Source organism: Trachemys scripta, chromosome 6 (assembly GCF_013100865.1).
Source record: "Trachemys scripta elegans isolate TJP31775 chromosome 6, CAS_Tse_1.0, whole genome shotgun sequence".
NCBI classification, from domain to species: Eukaryota; Metazoa; Chordata; order Testudines; family Emydidae; genus Trachemys; species Trachemys scripta.
In genome coordinates this window covers 64,790,270-64,808,369 of record NC_048303.1, presented here as the reverse complement: position 1 = coordinate 64,808,369, position 18,100 = coordinate 64,790,270, and the positions used below count along the sequence as shown (strand labels likewise).

The window sequence follows — 18,100 nt, the reverse complement described above, 5'->3', positions numbered from 1 at the left end:
ATTTGAAAATTCAGCTCTATCACTGAATCAATATGACATATCACACAGAGATTTCTATTTATATCTACTTCTGAGATACTGGTGTAGTAAGGATACAGAAAGCAATATTACAAGTATTTTTCAGATGCCTTTTTGTTAAACATATTGTGAACAATAGGGGTCTGCCTACACTGCAACTGAACACCTGCAGCTGGCCTGTGTCAGCTGACTCAGGCTTGCAGGGTTCAGGCTATCGGGCTGTAAAATGGGACTGCAAAACTGACACATACACATTCAGCCCCTGCACGGGGAATGGGGAGGTTTCCAGATCCCCAGCTCCAGGTTGAGCCCCAGGGTCTACATCACGATTTTACAACCCTGCAGCCTGAGCCCCATGAGCCTGAGTCTGCTGTCAGACATACCCTAAATGTTTGACAGAAGTTTGTTGGAGTCCTTAAACTCAAAACAGCATTCAGCATGGGCACAGTCCCACTGAAGCCCTAATTCAAAATGCCATATGTTTGCCTACATTTTTCATGGCCTCACTGCACAGCACATCTATAACTATATAGCCTCCTCTCTCAATCATCCACTTAGCTCCACTCAGGCTTCTTCTCAACATAACTGGGGGTTTCTCTTTGACCTGGACTATCTATCAGGAAATTTCACCCTATGAATTTATTTTTCCTGTTTATAACTCACATGAGTTTATTTTTCTATTTAAGATACAATTGACTGTGTAAAATACTTTGTGATATCCTAAATGAATGGTGCTGTATAAATTTTTTATTGTATCATCTTCTTTGGCCTCATGGCATCAAAGATGTTTTTCTGGATTAGAAAATGTCAGAAAAAGAATCAGTCAAGATTTTCTTGATACAAAAGGCTAGCTAACTGCTTATCAGACACTGCTCAGTCTATCAGGTGGAAAACACCTATTTATTGTAAATATTTTGATATAAAGTATACTCCAATTAATCTGAAACCCTATTCTCCAAATCCTTTTCTTGTCGCCTAGCATGAGATACATGTCCTTTGCAGCATGTACCTCATGTATTTCATGCTGGGGAATAAGGAAAGCATACGGATACTGTGACGGTTTGCACAATAGAGCAGAGACCCCTGGCCAGGACTGCGAGGAGAGGAGCAGCTGCCTCTGGCTGCTGGGGAGGCCACCCTGATGCTGAATGGCTCCTGGCTGTGCAGGGATCCCTCTGCAGCCCAGTTGTCATGGAAACAAGTGGAGCCATGTAATACTGCCCACTGCAGGCCCAAGGGGGAATGCTGCAGTCCTGGTGTGGCTGCAGTCCCAGCTGGGTGGAGCCCACCCTGCTGCTAAATGGCTCCTGCCTTCTTAATTATCTGAACTCCTGATAATCCAGATAAAATACATGTCCCCCATACTATTCAGATAATCAGGAGTATACTGTACAGGGTTACTTACTTGTTTGAGAAAATAATCTAAGGCCATCTTGTGTGAATACCAGAGATTTGATAATGCTGACAAGTTTTGACAGATTGGGAGGCTTCTGGTCCTGAAGTTCTGAACAGTGTGGAAATTTGACAAATCTATACTAACTGAAAAACTGTGTTCTACTCAGTTTCTGATTTTCCTTATAGCTATTCCAGAATGACTGATCATTAGGATTTTTTAAAGGGGGCATATAACCAGAGAGGTGGAGCTAGAAATGGAGAAGCCAATAGCCACTGTTTAAAGAAACAGAAGTCTTGAGTTTTTAGACTAGCCCCAGAAAACAGCCTTTAAAAATTCTGATGATGTGCCTTAAATTCCTAATTTTTAAAATAAACCCTTATAGTCTCTTTATATCTGTAGTTGAGGTCTTTAAAAAAAAAAGTGATGGGTAAAATCTGATCTCTTCCATTGTTGTTGGTAGTGTTGTAGCTATGTTGGTCCCAAGATATGAGAGACACAAGGTAGGTGAAGTTATATGTTTTATTGGACCAACTTCTGTTGGTGGAAGGAACAAGCTTTCAATCTTCACAGAGCTCTTCCTCAGGTCTGGAGAAAGTAATCCAAGTGTCTGAACTAAATAAAAGGCGGGACAGATTGTTAACAAAAGGGCTTCAGACAAGCTGTAAGAAAACACTTAAAATTAACTGGGCAATAGGGGTTAGCAGGCAGGCAGGTGTGTTGAAAATTGTTTTAATGAACCAAAAAAAACCTGTCTGTGTTAAGTACATGGTTTTTAGTGTCCAGCAGAGTTATGAATTCAAGTTCCCAGGCTCATCTTTTGAAGTTATTGTGCAGATTTCCTTTGAGAACGAGGACTCTTATGCTTAACTATCTGCCCCACCATATATTTAGCTCAAACACTCTTGTTACTTTCCCCAGGACAAAGGAAGAACTCTGTGAAGCTCAAAAGCTTGTCCCTTCTACCAACAAAAGTTGGTCCAATAAAAGATATTTCCTCATGGATTTGTCAAGAACAAATTGTGTCAAACCAACCTGATAGCTTTCTTTGACAGGGTAACAAGCCTTGTTGCTAGGGGAAAGCGGTAGACGTGGTATATCTTGACTTTAGTAAAGCTTTTGATAATGTCTCGCATGACCTTCTCATAAACAAACTAGGGAAATGCAACCTAGATGGAGCTACTATAAGGTGGGTGCATAACTGGTTGGAAAACCATTCCCAGAGAGTAGTTATTTGTTCTGGGTTCGGTTCTGTTCAATATATTCATCAATGATTTAGATAATGGCATACAGAGTACACTTATAAAGTTTGGAGGGGTTGCAAGTGCTTTGGAGCATAGGATTATCATTCAAAGTGATCTGGACAAACTGGAGAAATGGTCTAAAGTAAACACGATGAAATTCAATAAGGACAAATGCAAAGTACTCCACTTAGGAAGGAACAATCAGTTGCACACATACAAAATGGGAAATGACTGCCTAGGAAGGAGTACTGCGGAAATGGATCTGGGGGTCATAGTGGACCACAAGCTAAATATGAGTCAACAGTGTAACGCTGTTGCAAAAAAAGTGAACATTCTGGGAAGTATTAGCAGGAGTGTTATAAGCAAGACATGAAAAGTAATTCCTCCGCTCTACTTCACACTGATTAGGCCTCAACTGGAGTAGTGTGGGCACCACATTTCAGGAAAGATGTGAACAAATTGGAGAGTCCAGAGAAGAGCGACAAAAATGATTAAAGGTCTAGAAAATATGACCTACGAGGGAAAATCGAAAAAACTGGGTTTGTTTAGTCTGGAAAAGAGAAGACTGAGAGACTATGATAGTTTTCAAGTACATAAAAGGTTGTTACAAGAAGAAGGGAGAAAAATTGTTTTTAACCTCTGAGGATAGGACAAGAAGGAATGGGCTTAAATTGTAAGAAGGGAGGTTTAGGCTGGACATTAGGAAAAACTTCCCAACGGTCAGGGTGGTTAAGCACTGGAATAAATTGCCTAAGGAGGTTGTGGAATCGCCATCATTGGAGATTTTTAAGAGCAGGTTAGACAAACACCTGTCAGAGATGGTCTAGATAATACTTAGTCCTGCCATGAGTGCAGGGGACTGGACTAGATGACCTCTTGAGGTCCCTTCCAGTCCTATAATTCTATGACTCTCTCTATGAGCAGTGAGAACAGAGATTTCAGCACTTCCACAAAACAACTGCCAAAACATATTTAAACAAGCTATGTTAATTAAGAAGTTTTATCAGAAGAATATAAGTGACTGCAATTTCCCTAGAAATCCAACCAAAGTGTGCTGCACTAGAGGACACACCATCATACAGCTGACAATAGTGCTGAATGAAATATTTATATATTTAAAATACTTCATATGGTCTTCCAGTTATGTTAGCTCATTAAATTTAAAGTAGTTTCTCTTCATGGGTACTTATACCATGAAACAATAAATAACTTCCTTTTTTACTACAAACTGAGAGGCTGTTAAATGCTTTGTTTCTTTATTCTGTTTGGTAGGGTTGAGAAGAATTTCTTATTTCACACTTCGTAGAAGGCACAATTTTTTTTAAGGTGTGTATGTGTTTCCTTTGGGAAGGAAGATCATTCCTTCCATTATATGATTTTCGTACCATCAGTTTTATATCTTTACCAAGTAGTCTCAAGTAAATGTATTCAAAGTTTTCATACAGCAAACTTCAGAAATTTTTGCATGATTTATAAGAAAAAGAGTATGTGAATGAAGTGGTGATATCTAGCATATATATAAAATTGAGCAAGAAATATGGGAAGTGCCAAAGGATTCTCAGAGTAAGTGTATCATTTATTTCAAAGGAATGGGTGGGCACAATCATCTGCTCCCTAAGAAAACCTCAAGAAAAAAAATGTCTGTATAGAACCCTCTGGAAGTATTCCCAAAAATAATTTCTACAGGGGAGGAGAGGGAAGGCAGATGTTCTCCCTGCAAGAACCAGATGTTCACTGTGCTGAAAATATACACAAGTATATCTCCATTCCCAGGCTAATGCTGCTTTTGTGAAGTTTGGCTAACTTTTGCTTTAGTTCAGCATATGATCATGCTTTAGTCCCAACATACCTCAGGAATTTAAACAAAATAACTGAAGATTAAAAACAGTTAAACACAGTTTAAGGAAACATAAAGTAAGAAATGTTCACATCTTTCTTTGATACTGAATAACTGTAGGGTATGGCTTTGGGCACAGAAGATTGAGCCTTTATTGTGACATGCAAAAGCAGTGCTAGGTCTACATTACTGCAAATATTTTATCCCTGGACTCACTATATCTTCTTCTACACACCTCTGTTCTGTTTCTCTGATTTTAACATAACTCATTATTGAGTTTCTTAAAACTTTTTAGGTCCTATTTTCATCCTGATGTTAATAGGACAGGACAGTACAGGATATGGTTGGTCACTTACACTAGAGCTTTTCAACCCTAGGTGTCTAAAGTAAGGTCCTAAATCTATACTTAAGTACCTAAATAAAAGCAGCCTGATTTCCATAGATGCTGAGTACTCACACATTCCACAGAAGTCATCGGGAGCTGCAATTACGCAGTACCTTTGGAAATTAGGAAACATTTAGGGGCCTAAATATACATTTAGAAGTCTCATCTTGAAAGTTTTGGCCTTAATTTGTATCTCTTTGTTTTTCAGAAGTAGGAAGATCACCATCACAAGCTGATTCACTGAATGTTAACTTTTCCCCTACGTCTAAGATGAAACTTGAAGCACCTGCTCTGAAACAAAGGCCAAGGGAACTTTCACTGCTAAGGTAAAAATGCTAGTTTCCAAAGGAAAAACACCTTTATAGTAAAACTGAAGGGTGGTCTTTGTTAACTCTCTCCACTACCTGTTTTAATGTGTCCATTTCCATCATCTACCTTTCTAGTTTACTTTTATAGCCCACATTACCATAGTATCTGAGTGCCTATAACAAGAGTCCTTGGCAAAATCCAAGGATTCTCTGGCAGAGAGTTATTGGCTGTACCCTACACCAATTAACATGAAAGCAAGACCAGGAACAGTTTTAGCTATGGAAAAGACACACAAATGGTCCTCTATGACTAGAAACTTCTCATTGTACAGTGATACAAAAAGAAGTCATCTGTGTTTCAAAATAAACAATTTTTAGTGCCCCAAATCTTTTGTCCTATTCTGTTAGCCATAAGCTACATTATTATGTGCAAAAAGAAGAACAGGAGTACTTGTGGCACCTTAGAGACTAACAAATGTATTAGAGCATAAGCTTCCCACTTCTTCGGATGCATATATATATATATATATGCATCCGAAGAAGTGGGCTGTAGTCCACGAAAGCTTATGCTCTAATACATTTGTTAGTCTCTAAGGTGCCACAAGTACTCCTGTTCTTCTTTTTGCGGATACAGACTAACACGGCTGCTACTCTGAAACCTGTCATTATTAAGTGCATTACTTGAAGCTGATGCACCACTAGGCTGGTTAAACAAACCTGAAATATACACCAATGGCCTAGGAATGCAAACCCTGTAGTGGCTCACAGCCCACACATTCAGCCTTCAACAATGCAACTTCAACCCTGATGAAGCTTGGAAAGCCAAATGGAGTTCACAAGAAGTGAAACCTTGTGAAAGACCTGACGCAGAAGATCCCTGGCTTTGATCTCCCATGAAGCTTATGGGCAACCCTAAACCATATCTGCGCAAACCATGGCAGATGTGGATACCTGCTGCACAAATGGAGAATTAAAGACTCTCCTGTGTGTGACTGTTGTGGTCACCCAGAACAGACCATAGAACATATAACAACTCAAAGCCCATTTCACAAATATGAAAGAGGCATCACAGCAATACACTCGGCTACTCCTGATGCAATTATGTGGCTTAATCATCTAAATGTAACTTGATAGTTGTTGCTCTACATTTACATCAGCCATACAGAGATGAAGATTGCTTTGTTTAGGATTCATATAAAGTACTCATTCATTCATGAGAGGAGCAAATTCTTATTTCAGCTCTTTTTAAACTATGAAAGATACAGGAATGATTCTGTAATGGTTGTAATAAATTCTGTTTTATGTCTAATAACCTTTTTCAGGATTAATGCTTTGTTAGTTAAGCCTTTTACTTCAGCCTCTAGAGAAGGATAAGCACTATTGGAATGTAACGGTCTATTCAAAAGACAATAAGAAAAATGCCAGTACAGTGTCTGGGCAATATGCAAACAGGTAATAAACTTTTGTAATGTACAAATTAATGGCAGCAACTCTACTTTCAAAGGATTAATATGCTTTCATTGTCTTGGTAAGTGGTAATATTAAACTATTCCATCCTCATTTGTTTTCGGATATTAGGCACCAAATGAAACATTAGAGCAATCACACGTAACAGCCTGCTGCATTATTAAGTATTACCTTAAAATATCCATTGCTCCTTAATGTTGGTTCAAAAATAATTTGATGGATGAAACCAGAAATATAAGCTTTGATATAATACAGTAATGAAAAAGTTCATTGGCATGAATATGGTGGTTAAGAATCTACACATTAACACCAAAAAACAACCAGGTCAATGAATTAGTTTGAAATTCATGAAATTCATAAAAAGAATTACAACAGAAAAGAAAGGCTAGCCTGTGCTTTTTGCATGTATCCCTGAGTAAGGAGTGGCATTACAGCATTGTCCCAGAAAAAGCATCAGAAGGCAATGGGACTCAGGTCTTGTCTACACTCACAATGCTGCAGCGGCACCATTGTAATGCTGAGTGAAGACACTACCTATGCCAAGAGGAGAGCTTCTCCTGTTGGCTTAGGTACTCCACCTCCCTGAGAAGTGGTAGCTATGTCAATGGGAGAAGCTCTCCTGTCGACACAGCGCTGTCTACATCGGGAGTTCAGTCAGTATAACTACATTGCTCAGGGGTGTTTATTTTCCACATCCTTGAGCCACATAGTTATACTAATGTAATTTTGTTGTGTAGACAGGGCTAAGTGTCACAATTTGTCCTGACTCCCCTGCATGGTCAGGTTAAAGCTGGTCACTACAATCTAGATCTATATACTTAAAGAGAAAATGTATGCTTGAAAATACATTTCACCCCAAACGATTTCTAATTAAAAGTTTACAAAGCTTTCATTTCCATTCATTTGTAATGCAACAACAACAACAACAACAAGAGCAAGAGAGAAGAAACACAATCTACAAAGTACCAGATTTTATACTAATGTCATGTTATTGTTCCTTTCCTTTCCCCGCCTAATCCTCACTTCTTTTCTCCTTCTTTAATTTTTTGTTTCTTTTTCCTATCCCTCTTTTGCTTTGCAGGGTTTTGAATTTGCAGTGCAGTCATGGAGCTTTACACTTCCTCATGCAATTACAGTTCTCCACATGCAACTAAGCTTGCTTAGTGGGACTGGGGTCCTCTTTAGCACTGCAGTGCTAGCTCAGTGCTTTAGCTAGTTAGTGGCCAGCTGGAGGGGGATCTTGGGGAAGGGGACAGGAACTCAAGATGTTTCCTTTTCTTTAGATTTCCTGCTGCTTGCTCAATAACCTTAGAGGTAAGTGCGGGGAAATCTGAGGCCCGGTCTACTCTTTCTCTCTAGGCCAAGGTGGGGGAAGGGACAGTGTGGGAAGGATAGGTGATGTCTGAAGCTGGGACATAGGAACAGGGGCAAATATATAGGAAAAAGAAAATATATGTAAAGTTGTATACCAGAGAGAGAGAATAACAGCACATATATAAAATGGAGAGGGGAGTGAGGGAGACATAAAACACCTATAGCACCTATGAGATTATGGCAAATGTACTCTATTTTTTTCTTTAAACATTCTTTAAAAATAGAGGAAAATACAAAGGAGCATAAACTCTGGTAAGTCAAATGTAAAAGTATAATTAAACAGGTCAAGAAAAAATTTGAAGACCAACTAGCAATTTTTTTTTTAAAGTACATCAGAAGCAGGAAGCCTGCCAACAATCAATCAGTGGGGCCACTGCATGATCGAGGTGCTAAAGGAGCACTCAAGGAAGATAAGGCCATTACAGAGAAGCTAAATGAGCTCTTTGCATCAGACGCATTCTTGCATCTTCTTCACTGCAGAGGAAGTGAGGGAGATTGCTGAGCCATTCTTTTTAGGTGCCAAATGTCCAAGACTGAAGTGCCAATAGAAGAGATTTTGGAACAAATTGATAAATTAAACAGTAATAAGTTACCAGGATCAGATGGTATTAACCCAAGAGTTCTGAAGGAACTCAAATATGCTACTGCAAAACTACTAATAGTGAGATGCAACCTATCACTTAAATCAGCTTCTGTACCAGATGACTGGAGGATAGCTAATGTGACACCAGTTTTTAAAAAAGGCTCCAGAGGCAATCCTGGCAATTACAGCCTGGGTAAGCCTAAACAATCTATTAGAATTCTTTGAGGGAGTCACCAAATGTGTTCCAGGCTGACCCGGTGGTTAGAGAGTACTTGGACTTTCAGAAAGCCTTTCCCTCACCAAAGGCTCTTACGCAAAGTAAGCTGTTATGGGTAGATCCTCTCATGCACCAGTAACTGGTTAAAAGACAGGAAACAAAGGGTAGAAATAAATAGTCAGTTTTCACAATAGCAAAAGGTAAATATTGGTGTCCCCCCAGGGATCTATAATGGGACCACTGCTGTTCAACATATTCATAAATGATCTGGAAAATGAGGTAAACAGAGAGGTGGCAAAATTTGAAGATGATACAAAATTACACAAAATCGTTTAGTCCAAAGCAGACTGTGAAGTGTTACAAAGGGATCCCAAGCAACTGCGTGACTGAGCAACAAAATGGCTGATAAAATTCAATGCTGACAAATGCACAGTAATGCACATTGGAAAATATAATCCCAACTATACATACAAAATGATTGGCTTTAAATTAGCTGTTACCACTCAAGAAAGATCTTGAACTCATTGTGGATAGTTCTCTGAAAATATCCGATCAATGTGCAGCAGCAGTTAAAAAACTAACAGAATGTAGGAACTACTTGGAAAGGGTTAGCTAAGAAGACAGAAAATATCATAATGCTACTATATAAATCCATGGTATGTGCACACCTTGAATCCTGTGTGCAGTTCTGGTTGCCCCACCTCAATAAAGATCTATTAGAATTGGAAAAGGTACTGAGAAGGGCAACAAAAATGATTAGGGGTATGGAAAAGCTTCCATATGAGGACAGATTAAAAAGACTGAGACTTTTCAGCTTGGAAAAGAAACAACTAAGGGGTTGATAGATGTCTATACTAGAATATGATAGATGTCTATAAAATCATGAATAGTGTAGAAGAAGTTATTAAGAAATGTTATTCACTCCTTCACATAACAGGAATCAGAGATCGCCCAATCAAATTAAGGGGCAGCAGGTTTAAAACAAACAAAACCAAGTACTTCTTCACACCATGTACAGTCAACTGGTGGAACTCATTGCTATGGGATGTTGTGAAGGTCAAAACTATAGCTGGGTTCAAAAAAGAACTAGATAAGTTCATTGAGGATAGGTCCATCAGTGGTTATTAGCCAAGATGCTCCAGGTGTCACTAGCCTCTGACAGCCAGAAGCTGAGTGTGGACGACGGGGGATGGGATCACTTGATAATTGCCCTGTTCTGTTCATTTCCTCTGAAGCACCTGGCATTGGCCACTATCGGAACATAGGATACTGGGCTAGATAGACCATTCGTCTGACCCAAGATGGCTGTTCTTATGTTCTTTATATATTTACAAATAACCAAAACCTATAGTGTTATAGAAGCAATAGGGAGTTGGGACTAGCAGGTAGGAAAGGAAAATGGTCCATGAGAATATCTTCATTTTAACCAGAGGTTCAAAATGCAAGAGAGTTTGAGAAATCCTGATATACAATCCTTTTTCAAATTGTTTTGTATTTTTATTCTCAACTCTTCATCTTATCTTCTTAAAGAAATCACATGCAAAAAAACCTTCTCTGCCATAATTATTATTACACAAGAGTCAGGAAATGTTGATTTGGGCCCATAAAGCTGAGTCTTTGCAAGAATTTGTGGGGCATATCTCTATCAAATTATTTCCTTGTACCATTTATCCCGTTCTACCGCACATTTATGATTTCAATGAGTTCATATTATCTGAGCAGGACAGGATAAAATTAAATCTTTTTAACAATATTTTCAAGGCTGTTAGCAAATTAGGCATTATGCAGCCACAAAACATTTTAAACCTTCTCCTTCACTAAATCTCTCTTTCACAGAAGTCAATTAGCAAGAACAAGTACCTCAAATAAGAGTATTTCCATTTTCCATAAAACCCTAGTCACTTATCTCCAACAAAAAATGCATATGGTCAAAAGATTATAGAAAAAAGAGTTGAATGGTTATCTTAGCAATGTATTTCAAAGGGACAAATTGTTGAGTTTTTAAAAACTTCCTATTTTTTTATTCTCATTTTAAAATTCTGAATGGACTGTACATTCATATCTCTTTTACAAATATAACTAGATAGCCTCTTCAATAAATCTGAAGGATCGAGAGTTGATCTTGATTTAGAAGTAATACTGATTTATTATGGGTAATAATAGTAAATCTAAATTATTTTGCTTTGATCATAAAAAATGTAGTACAGGGTGAACAAATAGCCAAATTTAGTCTTCTTTTCAATATTTAAACCACCCTCTATTCCCCCCCTCCCCACTAGTTGACCCTCTCCTTTCTCTGTCTGTTTTCAGGTAGAAATCCCCCATCGACCTCTCAGGAGAAAGGGGAGCAGAAGGAGCAGCAGTTATTTCAAAGAGCACTAATCCTCAGAAACCAGGGAAGCATCATGCCTCCTCTCCCTGGAAATAATAATAGTAAAACGTGGCAGTTTTGGGGAGGAACACACCATCTGCCGACCCCAAGGGAGGGGGAAGACTTGACAGGAGCACCTGTGCCACCCCCTCTAGTCCCAATAAGCCAGGGCAGTTTGGTGAATATGGGAAGGAACATTTCCCGCCTACCTTTGCAATGGGAGGAACAGAATTAGAAATATAAATAATAAATGAATAATGAGGCAACTGAAAAGGAGCACTAGTACATTTCAGCAATTGGAGAAGTAGGATATGAAAATGAAAAACCCTGTAGAACATGAAGACGAAAGGGGTAGGGGGAAGAGATTACAGAGAGATCAGAGGACCATTTACTGATCTTGAGCTACCCATTCTATCCCAGTGCTACTGAAGAGCTGACAGAGAGCCCAGTGTATTCCCCTTCCGGAAGTCATCTGTTCTACCACTGGGAGAAAGGGGAGAGGAACCTACACCTGTGAGACTTTCAAGCCCCAGAGCAGGGGATTTGTCCAACCTAGCTAACAAAGAGGGGTCTGAGAGAGAGAGCACGTGACACAGCGCAATTACATAATTGTTTGTTTTTCAGTCATGGGTCCCTAAGCAAACAGAAATTATATATTTTGTGGGGGAAAACCCTAAATTTGGCTTTTAGTTCAGAGACCTTCACTTCTATGTGCAATATTCTAATGCAATAGCCAGGAATAAATTAATAAAATCACTTTAATAAGCTATTATAGGTTTATGTTGTGGTTGAAGACTGCTAGCTTGAGATGGCTGGCTGCCTTGACAGAAGAAAATATGTTGCAATTAGGTGACCGTTTGCTCTCAATACCATGCATCGCTCTTTTTGTGACCTTCACACACTCTCTCTCTCTCTCCTGGCTGTATTTCTGCAGTATGTTCTTTTATTTATTCTGTGGAATATATCATTGCTATGTAGGCTTTTTTGAATTTTCTTATCACAGTGTTCGTTTCTATGGGAGGAGTGTCATTTCTTATGCTCTGTAAGAAAGGTGTTCACTTAAGAAAGATGTTTGTGTTTCAAACATGTTATATTCTTTGGCAATGTGTATAGTAACATCTGGGTTGTTTCCTGTGGCCAACAGTGATTGTATTCTTGTTTAACTGTTTAACTTGTTTAATCCTTCTTTTGATTCCTAACATGAGCTATTTTATCCTGAGAGATATTTCCTTTTCCAGCTTCCGAAATACTGGACACTCATGAAAATGATCTGACTCTGCAACGGCAACTAGAAAGAGCCACAAATAAAGCACTGAAACCCAAATCACAGCAATCTCAAAAGAGAATAAACAGCACATATCCCACACGTAGGAGGTATACAAGGGAACAAAAAATATACTTGACAAATAAGGAATCAGAACATGCTATAGCAAAGGGCAAACTATATGCAAAAAAAAATGAGCAAACATAATGGGTGAAATCCCACCACAGTATGTAGCCAACTGTTTCTACTACATTCCTTGGAGAGACTACAATGTAGCCTTATAAACCACAGTCTTCTACAGTTCTGCATTTCACTGTGTGATACAATTTTATATAATTAAATGTTCTATTAAACTAATTTTTTTTAAATTGAGTTGCAGAATTATATAGTTTAAACATCCTCAAGTGTACTCGCTAGGATTGCCAACTTTGTAATATATAAAAAACGGATACTCCAGCGGGAGTGCCGGAACTGCTCCTGCCTGCCTCTTCTCCCAAGGTCCTACCCCTGACCCACCTCTCCCCGAGGCCCTGGCTCCTGCCTCCCCCCACTCACCAAGGCCCCGCCCCCTATTTGCTGCTCTCCCTCTCTGCCCCCTCCCAGTCTTCTGTCATTCTCTGCTTTTTCCCTCCTCTCCCTCCCTTCTGCGTGGAAGGGACTTGCCTTTGGAGCTGGGAGCTGCTGCTGCCCAACGCAGGTAGAAGGTGGCTCCAGCTTAGTAGGGGTTGGCAAGGGTAATGACCAGGCACCTCCCCTGCCTCCCCCACCCGCAGTAACCGGATACTGTTAGGTCCCCTTTTTTACCAGACTTTCTGGTCAAAAACCAGACACCTGGCCATCCTAGTATCTCCATTTGTTATTTTATTTGCAGAGAGAAAATATAAAGCGAAATAAACAATAAACACACACTGAGAAAGCTGGGGCAGGTGGTGGTGCAGTGAATGAAAGCACTAGTATTTCATTTATGAAGATCAAAGTTCAAGTTGTAGATCTGATCACAAGTGAAACTTATTTTAGGTAGTCTCATCCAAATTTGCAATCAAGGAGGTGAAAAACAGTAGTAATATTTTGCACACAGCCATCACCCCTCTAATATAAAGCTAGTTCCCAGCCCTTCCTCTGTCTGCCCCATTCACCAGAACCAGACTTCCTAACTTCTCTAGTTGGGTTGGTCCTGCTCCTGGTGTGCCTGCCATTTTTAACTCTCAAAAAGACTTGGCACTAGGTGTGAAGGACTGTAAATACTACAAAGCTAGCCAGAATACCCAGAGCACAACAAAGCACACCAGGATCAGAGTTAAGAAGTTTCTTGCATATCTGAAGCCAGGAGGAAAAAAAAAATCAACTTTTAGGTCGGTGTGAAGGTAGAAATAGTCACGGGGATGGGTAAAAGATTTAAAATTCCATTCACTGATTCCCCATAGACTACTCTACCTGAGGCCTGTTTTTTCATCTTGTCCTGGGCCCTGTGAATCCTGTACCAAAATGCCAAAAGTGTCTAAGGCCAGGATATAAGAACATTGGCAGAGATGTTTGTGGAAGCCTTCACAAAGCATTGCCAGAATAAGCCTGGCTCAAGACAATACTATTAGTCTCCCATTTCCATAAACTATAAAAGTCAGTCACATATACAACATAATCTCATTGTGAAAGACAGTAAATCATAATGGGACTAAGATTTCACAGTTGCATCTGTGCTTCTGTTAATACTCAAGTATTATAAACAATAAACTACACCCAACCTTCAGTGAAAATATAGCCTAATTCTTTGTGAATGGAATGGTTCTTGTTACATCCCAGAATATAATTTTGAAGCCATTTTTTTAAAAACTCATAACCTGTATTAACTGTGCTGCATAGTAAGGAACACCATTGGTTAACAAGAACACAGCTTTTCTTGCTACACACAGATTCGAAGTGGGAATAAAGTGCCTAGCAGCTGCTATTATCCTAACAGTTGGAAACTGTCTCCACCGGCTGGCAAAATACAAACACAGCAGTCCCAAAGTGGTACAAGGCTATCAGAAAAAGAAACAATACAATTTTCCTAAATAACTTATTTTCATACTTTTTAATGGAAGAGATATACATAAAACACAGAAAAAACTTCAGTGGATAAGGCATATTATAGATCATTACTCATCTGTAACCAAAGATGTTACAGAAGTTGAACGTCTAAATTTAAACTCAGTTAACTCATCAATAGCAAAGACATCAATAACATAGGCAGCTCATGAAGAAAAGGGGTATTTTGTTCTACACTGGAGTGAGGAAAACTAAGACTATTCCTGCACTAAACAAATGTGTAATGGTATTTTCTAACAGCTTGTGATGTTTGGGTTGGTTATAGACAAACTCACAGCAGACCTGCACAGCATCATGGCTAGCATAAACCAAGCTCTCTGAAAAGTTTATAAGTGTAGATCTGTTGGGATAGATCATGATAATGCTAATAGAGGCCATTAAGACATAATAAACTCAGGGCTATATGTTATAAAAATGCAAAAAAGAAATTTACCTGGAATAAGTTCCATAACTATATAAATAGGCTGCCTTTGAGTGCAAACGCCTATTAGCTTGACAATATTGGGATGGTCATATTGCTTGAGTATTCTGCATAGGGTGCAAAAAAAGTTTGATTACGTTAGTATATTTCATTATGCAAGTTGATTAAAATAAATATCAGGAGAAAGTATCTTAAACATTATTTTAAAGCAAAATTTCCCTTGTTATGTTATCCAAAATAAAAACAAGTTGCTTTCAATGCAAAGGTACCACTCTGTGGAATTACAATCATACCACTCTGATGAGAAAATTAAAAACTGGTGAATATATTAACTAGTTTACAAGTCAAAATCTACTTAAGTATTTTCATAGTGATCCCACCATTTGTCCACATCATAAAAGAACTATATAATTTGCATGACAAGGCAGTCATACCTCATGAGGCCCAGAATTTAACTAAAAGATCAGAACTGGGGAGTGCTGGGAGAGTTCAGTCAAAAACCTTGCAAAGCATCTGTCTGCACTTTGCCTACCCACAGCTCAGCCTCCAACTCATTTTCCTGAGCGTTAAATACAGTAAAAAATAATTTAAATTGAAAACAAAAAATTAATGATAACCATTCCAATTTAGGAAGCGAAAACAATAAAACTTGCATCTGCTTAAGTAAGGCTATGATGAGAACATTTCCAGACAGAAGAATATGCCATGACTTATAAATGAAAAGGAGGGCTGGTGAGAATTCTAGAGAGATATCATAGCTTTTGAAAGTTTGATGCCTAATACTTTTTAACTTGAATCACCTCTTGTAAAAAAAAAATAAAAGGAAAGCATTAGTATGCTTGAATGCCATCTCAGTAAGGAATAATGTACTTCATTTTCATTTCAATATAAAATCATTTCTTGAGTTGGAGGCTGCTTAGCAAGTGAAGAAATTCCTTGGTAGCCAGCCAGGCTATTAGCATGAAATCAAAGCCATTTTCAAGGAATTATATAGTTGAAATAACCAATAAAAGTCATTTGTATATAGCTAATGTTTTCTACATTTCTATCTTTGTAAAACTCAGTTATTTATCTAACAATGAAACTATGCTAAACTCTAGAGTGAGGACAGCAAGATAACGTAAAACATTTTAAAATATTATGGTACACTCCCTTACCCTGAGAATTTAAAGGCCATGTACTTGTATTCTCATGTATCAGCTCACATACATGGGCTTAGCACTCTTTTCACCAATGTTTTGTAATATAATTACCATCTATACTCGTTCATAAGCCGAATTTTTTTAGTAAAAAAGGGAAGCACCAGAGATGGGGGTCGGCTTATGAACGGGTATAGAGAGGTAGAGGTGGGACACAGCCCCTTCCCCCAACCGAGGGAGCAAGGAGAAGCAGCACAGCCAGCAGAGACAGAAGGGAAGAGGCGGGGCCAGAGTCTCTCCAATTCTGGCCATGCAGCTCTCCCCCCAGCCTCAAAAGCAGCTGCAGCTCCAGGGCTGGCAGTCTGCAGCCGTGCCACTTGGTCCCTCCCCCCAGAGCAGGCTGTGGCCACGCCACCCGACCCACCGGAGCACGCTGCAGCCATGCCGCACGGCCCAGCCTGCTGGAACATGCTGTGGCTGCGCCACCCGGTCTGGCCTGCCGGAGCAGGCTGCACTGCCCAGCCTGCTGGAGCAGCTCCAGCCAGGCCAGAGACATCCTCCCTTGGCCCTCCCCAGATAAGGTGGGAAGGGATGGGATAGGGAGTGTGGGGGTCCCAGGCTAGGGGTGGGGTCATGTGGGGGGTGGTCATAGGGGTTACTGCCCTGACCCCCAGCTTCTCCCCCCCAAAAAAAATTTCCCCATCAGTTGCTGTCCTAGCCTGTCAGGGTAAGCAGCTGGCGTGCCGGGACACTTTTTTTCATTAGGTTTACCTCTGTGCCTGCAGACGCGAGGTAAACAAACCATCTCAGCCCGCCAACGGCTTATCCTGATGGCCCGGGAGCCAAGTTTGCTGACCCCTGAATTATAGGGTCAGCTTATGAACGGGTCATAACGTTTTCCATTTTTACTTATCCATCTTGGGAGGGTCGGTTTATGAACGAACCTGTTTATGATCAAGTATATATGGTACTATTCCAACCTCATTTTCCCCCACTATCATGGAATATCCTTTGTCTGACCGTCACAACCCAGTTCTTCCAGAGGGCCTGTTTCTTCCCGAGAAAGATCAGTTAATGAGGTCAATATCTACATGTCTTTATGACTACCACTTCTACTCTAAAGTCTTGCTTGAGTCTATGATAAGGTCAGACCTTTGAAAAAAAGCTCTTAATTGGGCGGCAATGTTAGTTTCAGGGCTTATTTATGATTGCTGGACTGGTCACTAAAGATATCTGAAATCTTTAATTTTCAAAATTAAAATTTCAATTAAAAAAAAAATCCAAGATAATCACATATCTAATTATATGTAGAGAACTCACCTGGCCTCTGATAAAAATTTTATTTTCAGTTCCTGAGGAAGGTCTTCTTTACAAGTTTTTACAGCAACAGGAGTTTTATCCTTTAATGTTCCCTTATATACTTCACCAAAATTACCCTGAAATTGCAAATATATATATTCATTGTGCTGAATAAACACGTAACTTTTAAGTCTTCAGAAAAATAAAGCTAATCATTATTCAGAAGAAACAGATACCGCATGTCAAAGAATTTTCATTAGGATCTATGTTTTAAAGATGCTCTTATAAAGTCACACACTAACTTCAAAGGAAAATTGTTTTATTTTCTTGCTCTTACTCTAACATCATTCAGTTCATAATACATTTTTATATTTGGCCATATCTAACATACAGAATTTGACAAGATATTCTACTGTAACTTTTCTGAAAACAGTAAAGCATTTTCTGAATAAACAAAATAGATTTTTCTTCAAATCCTTTTTTTAGTCAGCGGAACTTCATTAACTTCTAAAAACTGGGTGACACATTGAAAATATTACTTTCTTCCTCCTCTTTGATATTAACTTCACATCTCCAGATAAGAAAATGGGGAATTGTTAATTCCCTACTTTGAGATGCAGAATTTTTGTTATCTGATATGATTTTTGATGGGGCATGATGTAGGCAACTGTATTGATTACAGTATAATCAACTAT

The 18,100-nt window shown here is 39.1% G+C and overlaps 1 protein-coding gene across 4 annotated transcripts in view; it reads right to left on the bottom strand.

Annotated features, from left to right (window-relative positions):
- Window positions 1-18,100, bottom strand: part of FER (FER tyrosine kinase) — a 424,085-nt gene that overhangs the window by 142,598 nt on the left and 263,387 nt on the right. For all 4 annotated transcript variants that reach the window (XM_034774460.1, XM_034774461.1, XM_034774459.1 and 1 more), the window contains 2 exons: window positions 17,427-17,542; window positions 14,980-15,074 (listed from right to left, as the gene is read on the bottom strand). In XM_034774460.1, coding sequence (XP_034630351.1) covers window positions 14,980-15,074; window positions 17,427-17,542 — 211 coding nt within the window. The remainder of the gene's footprint in view (window positions 1-14,979; window positions 15,075-17,426; window positions 17,543-18,100) is intronic.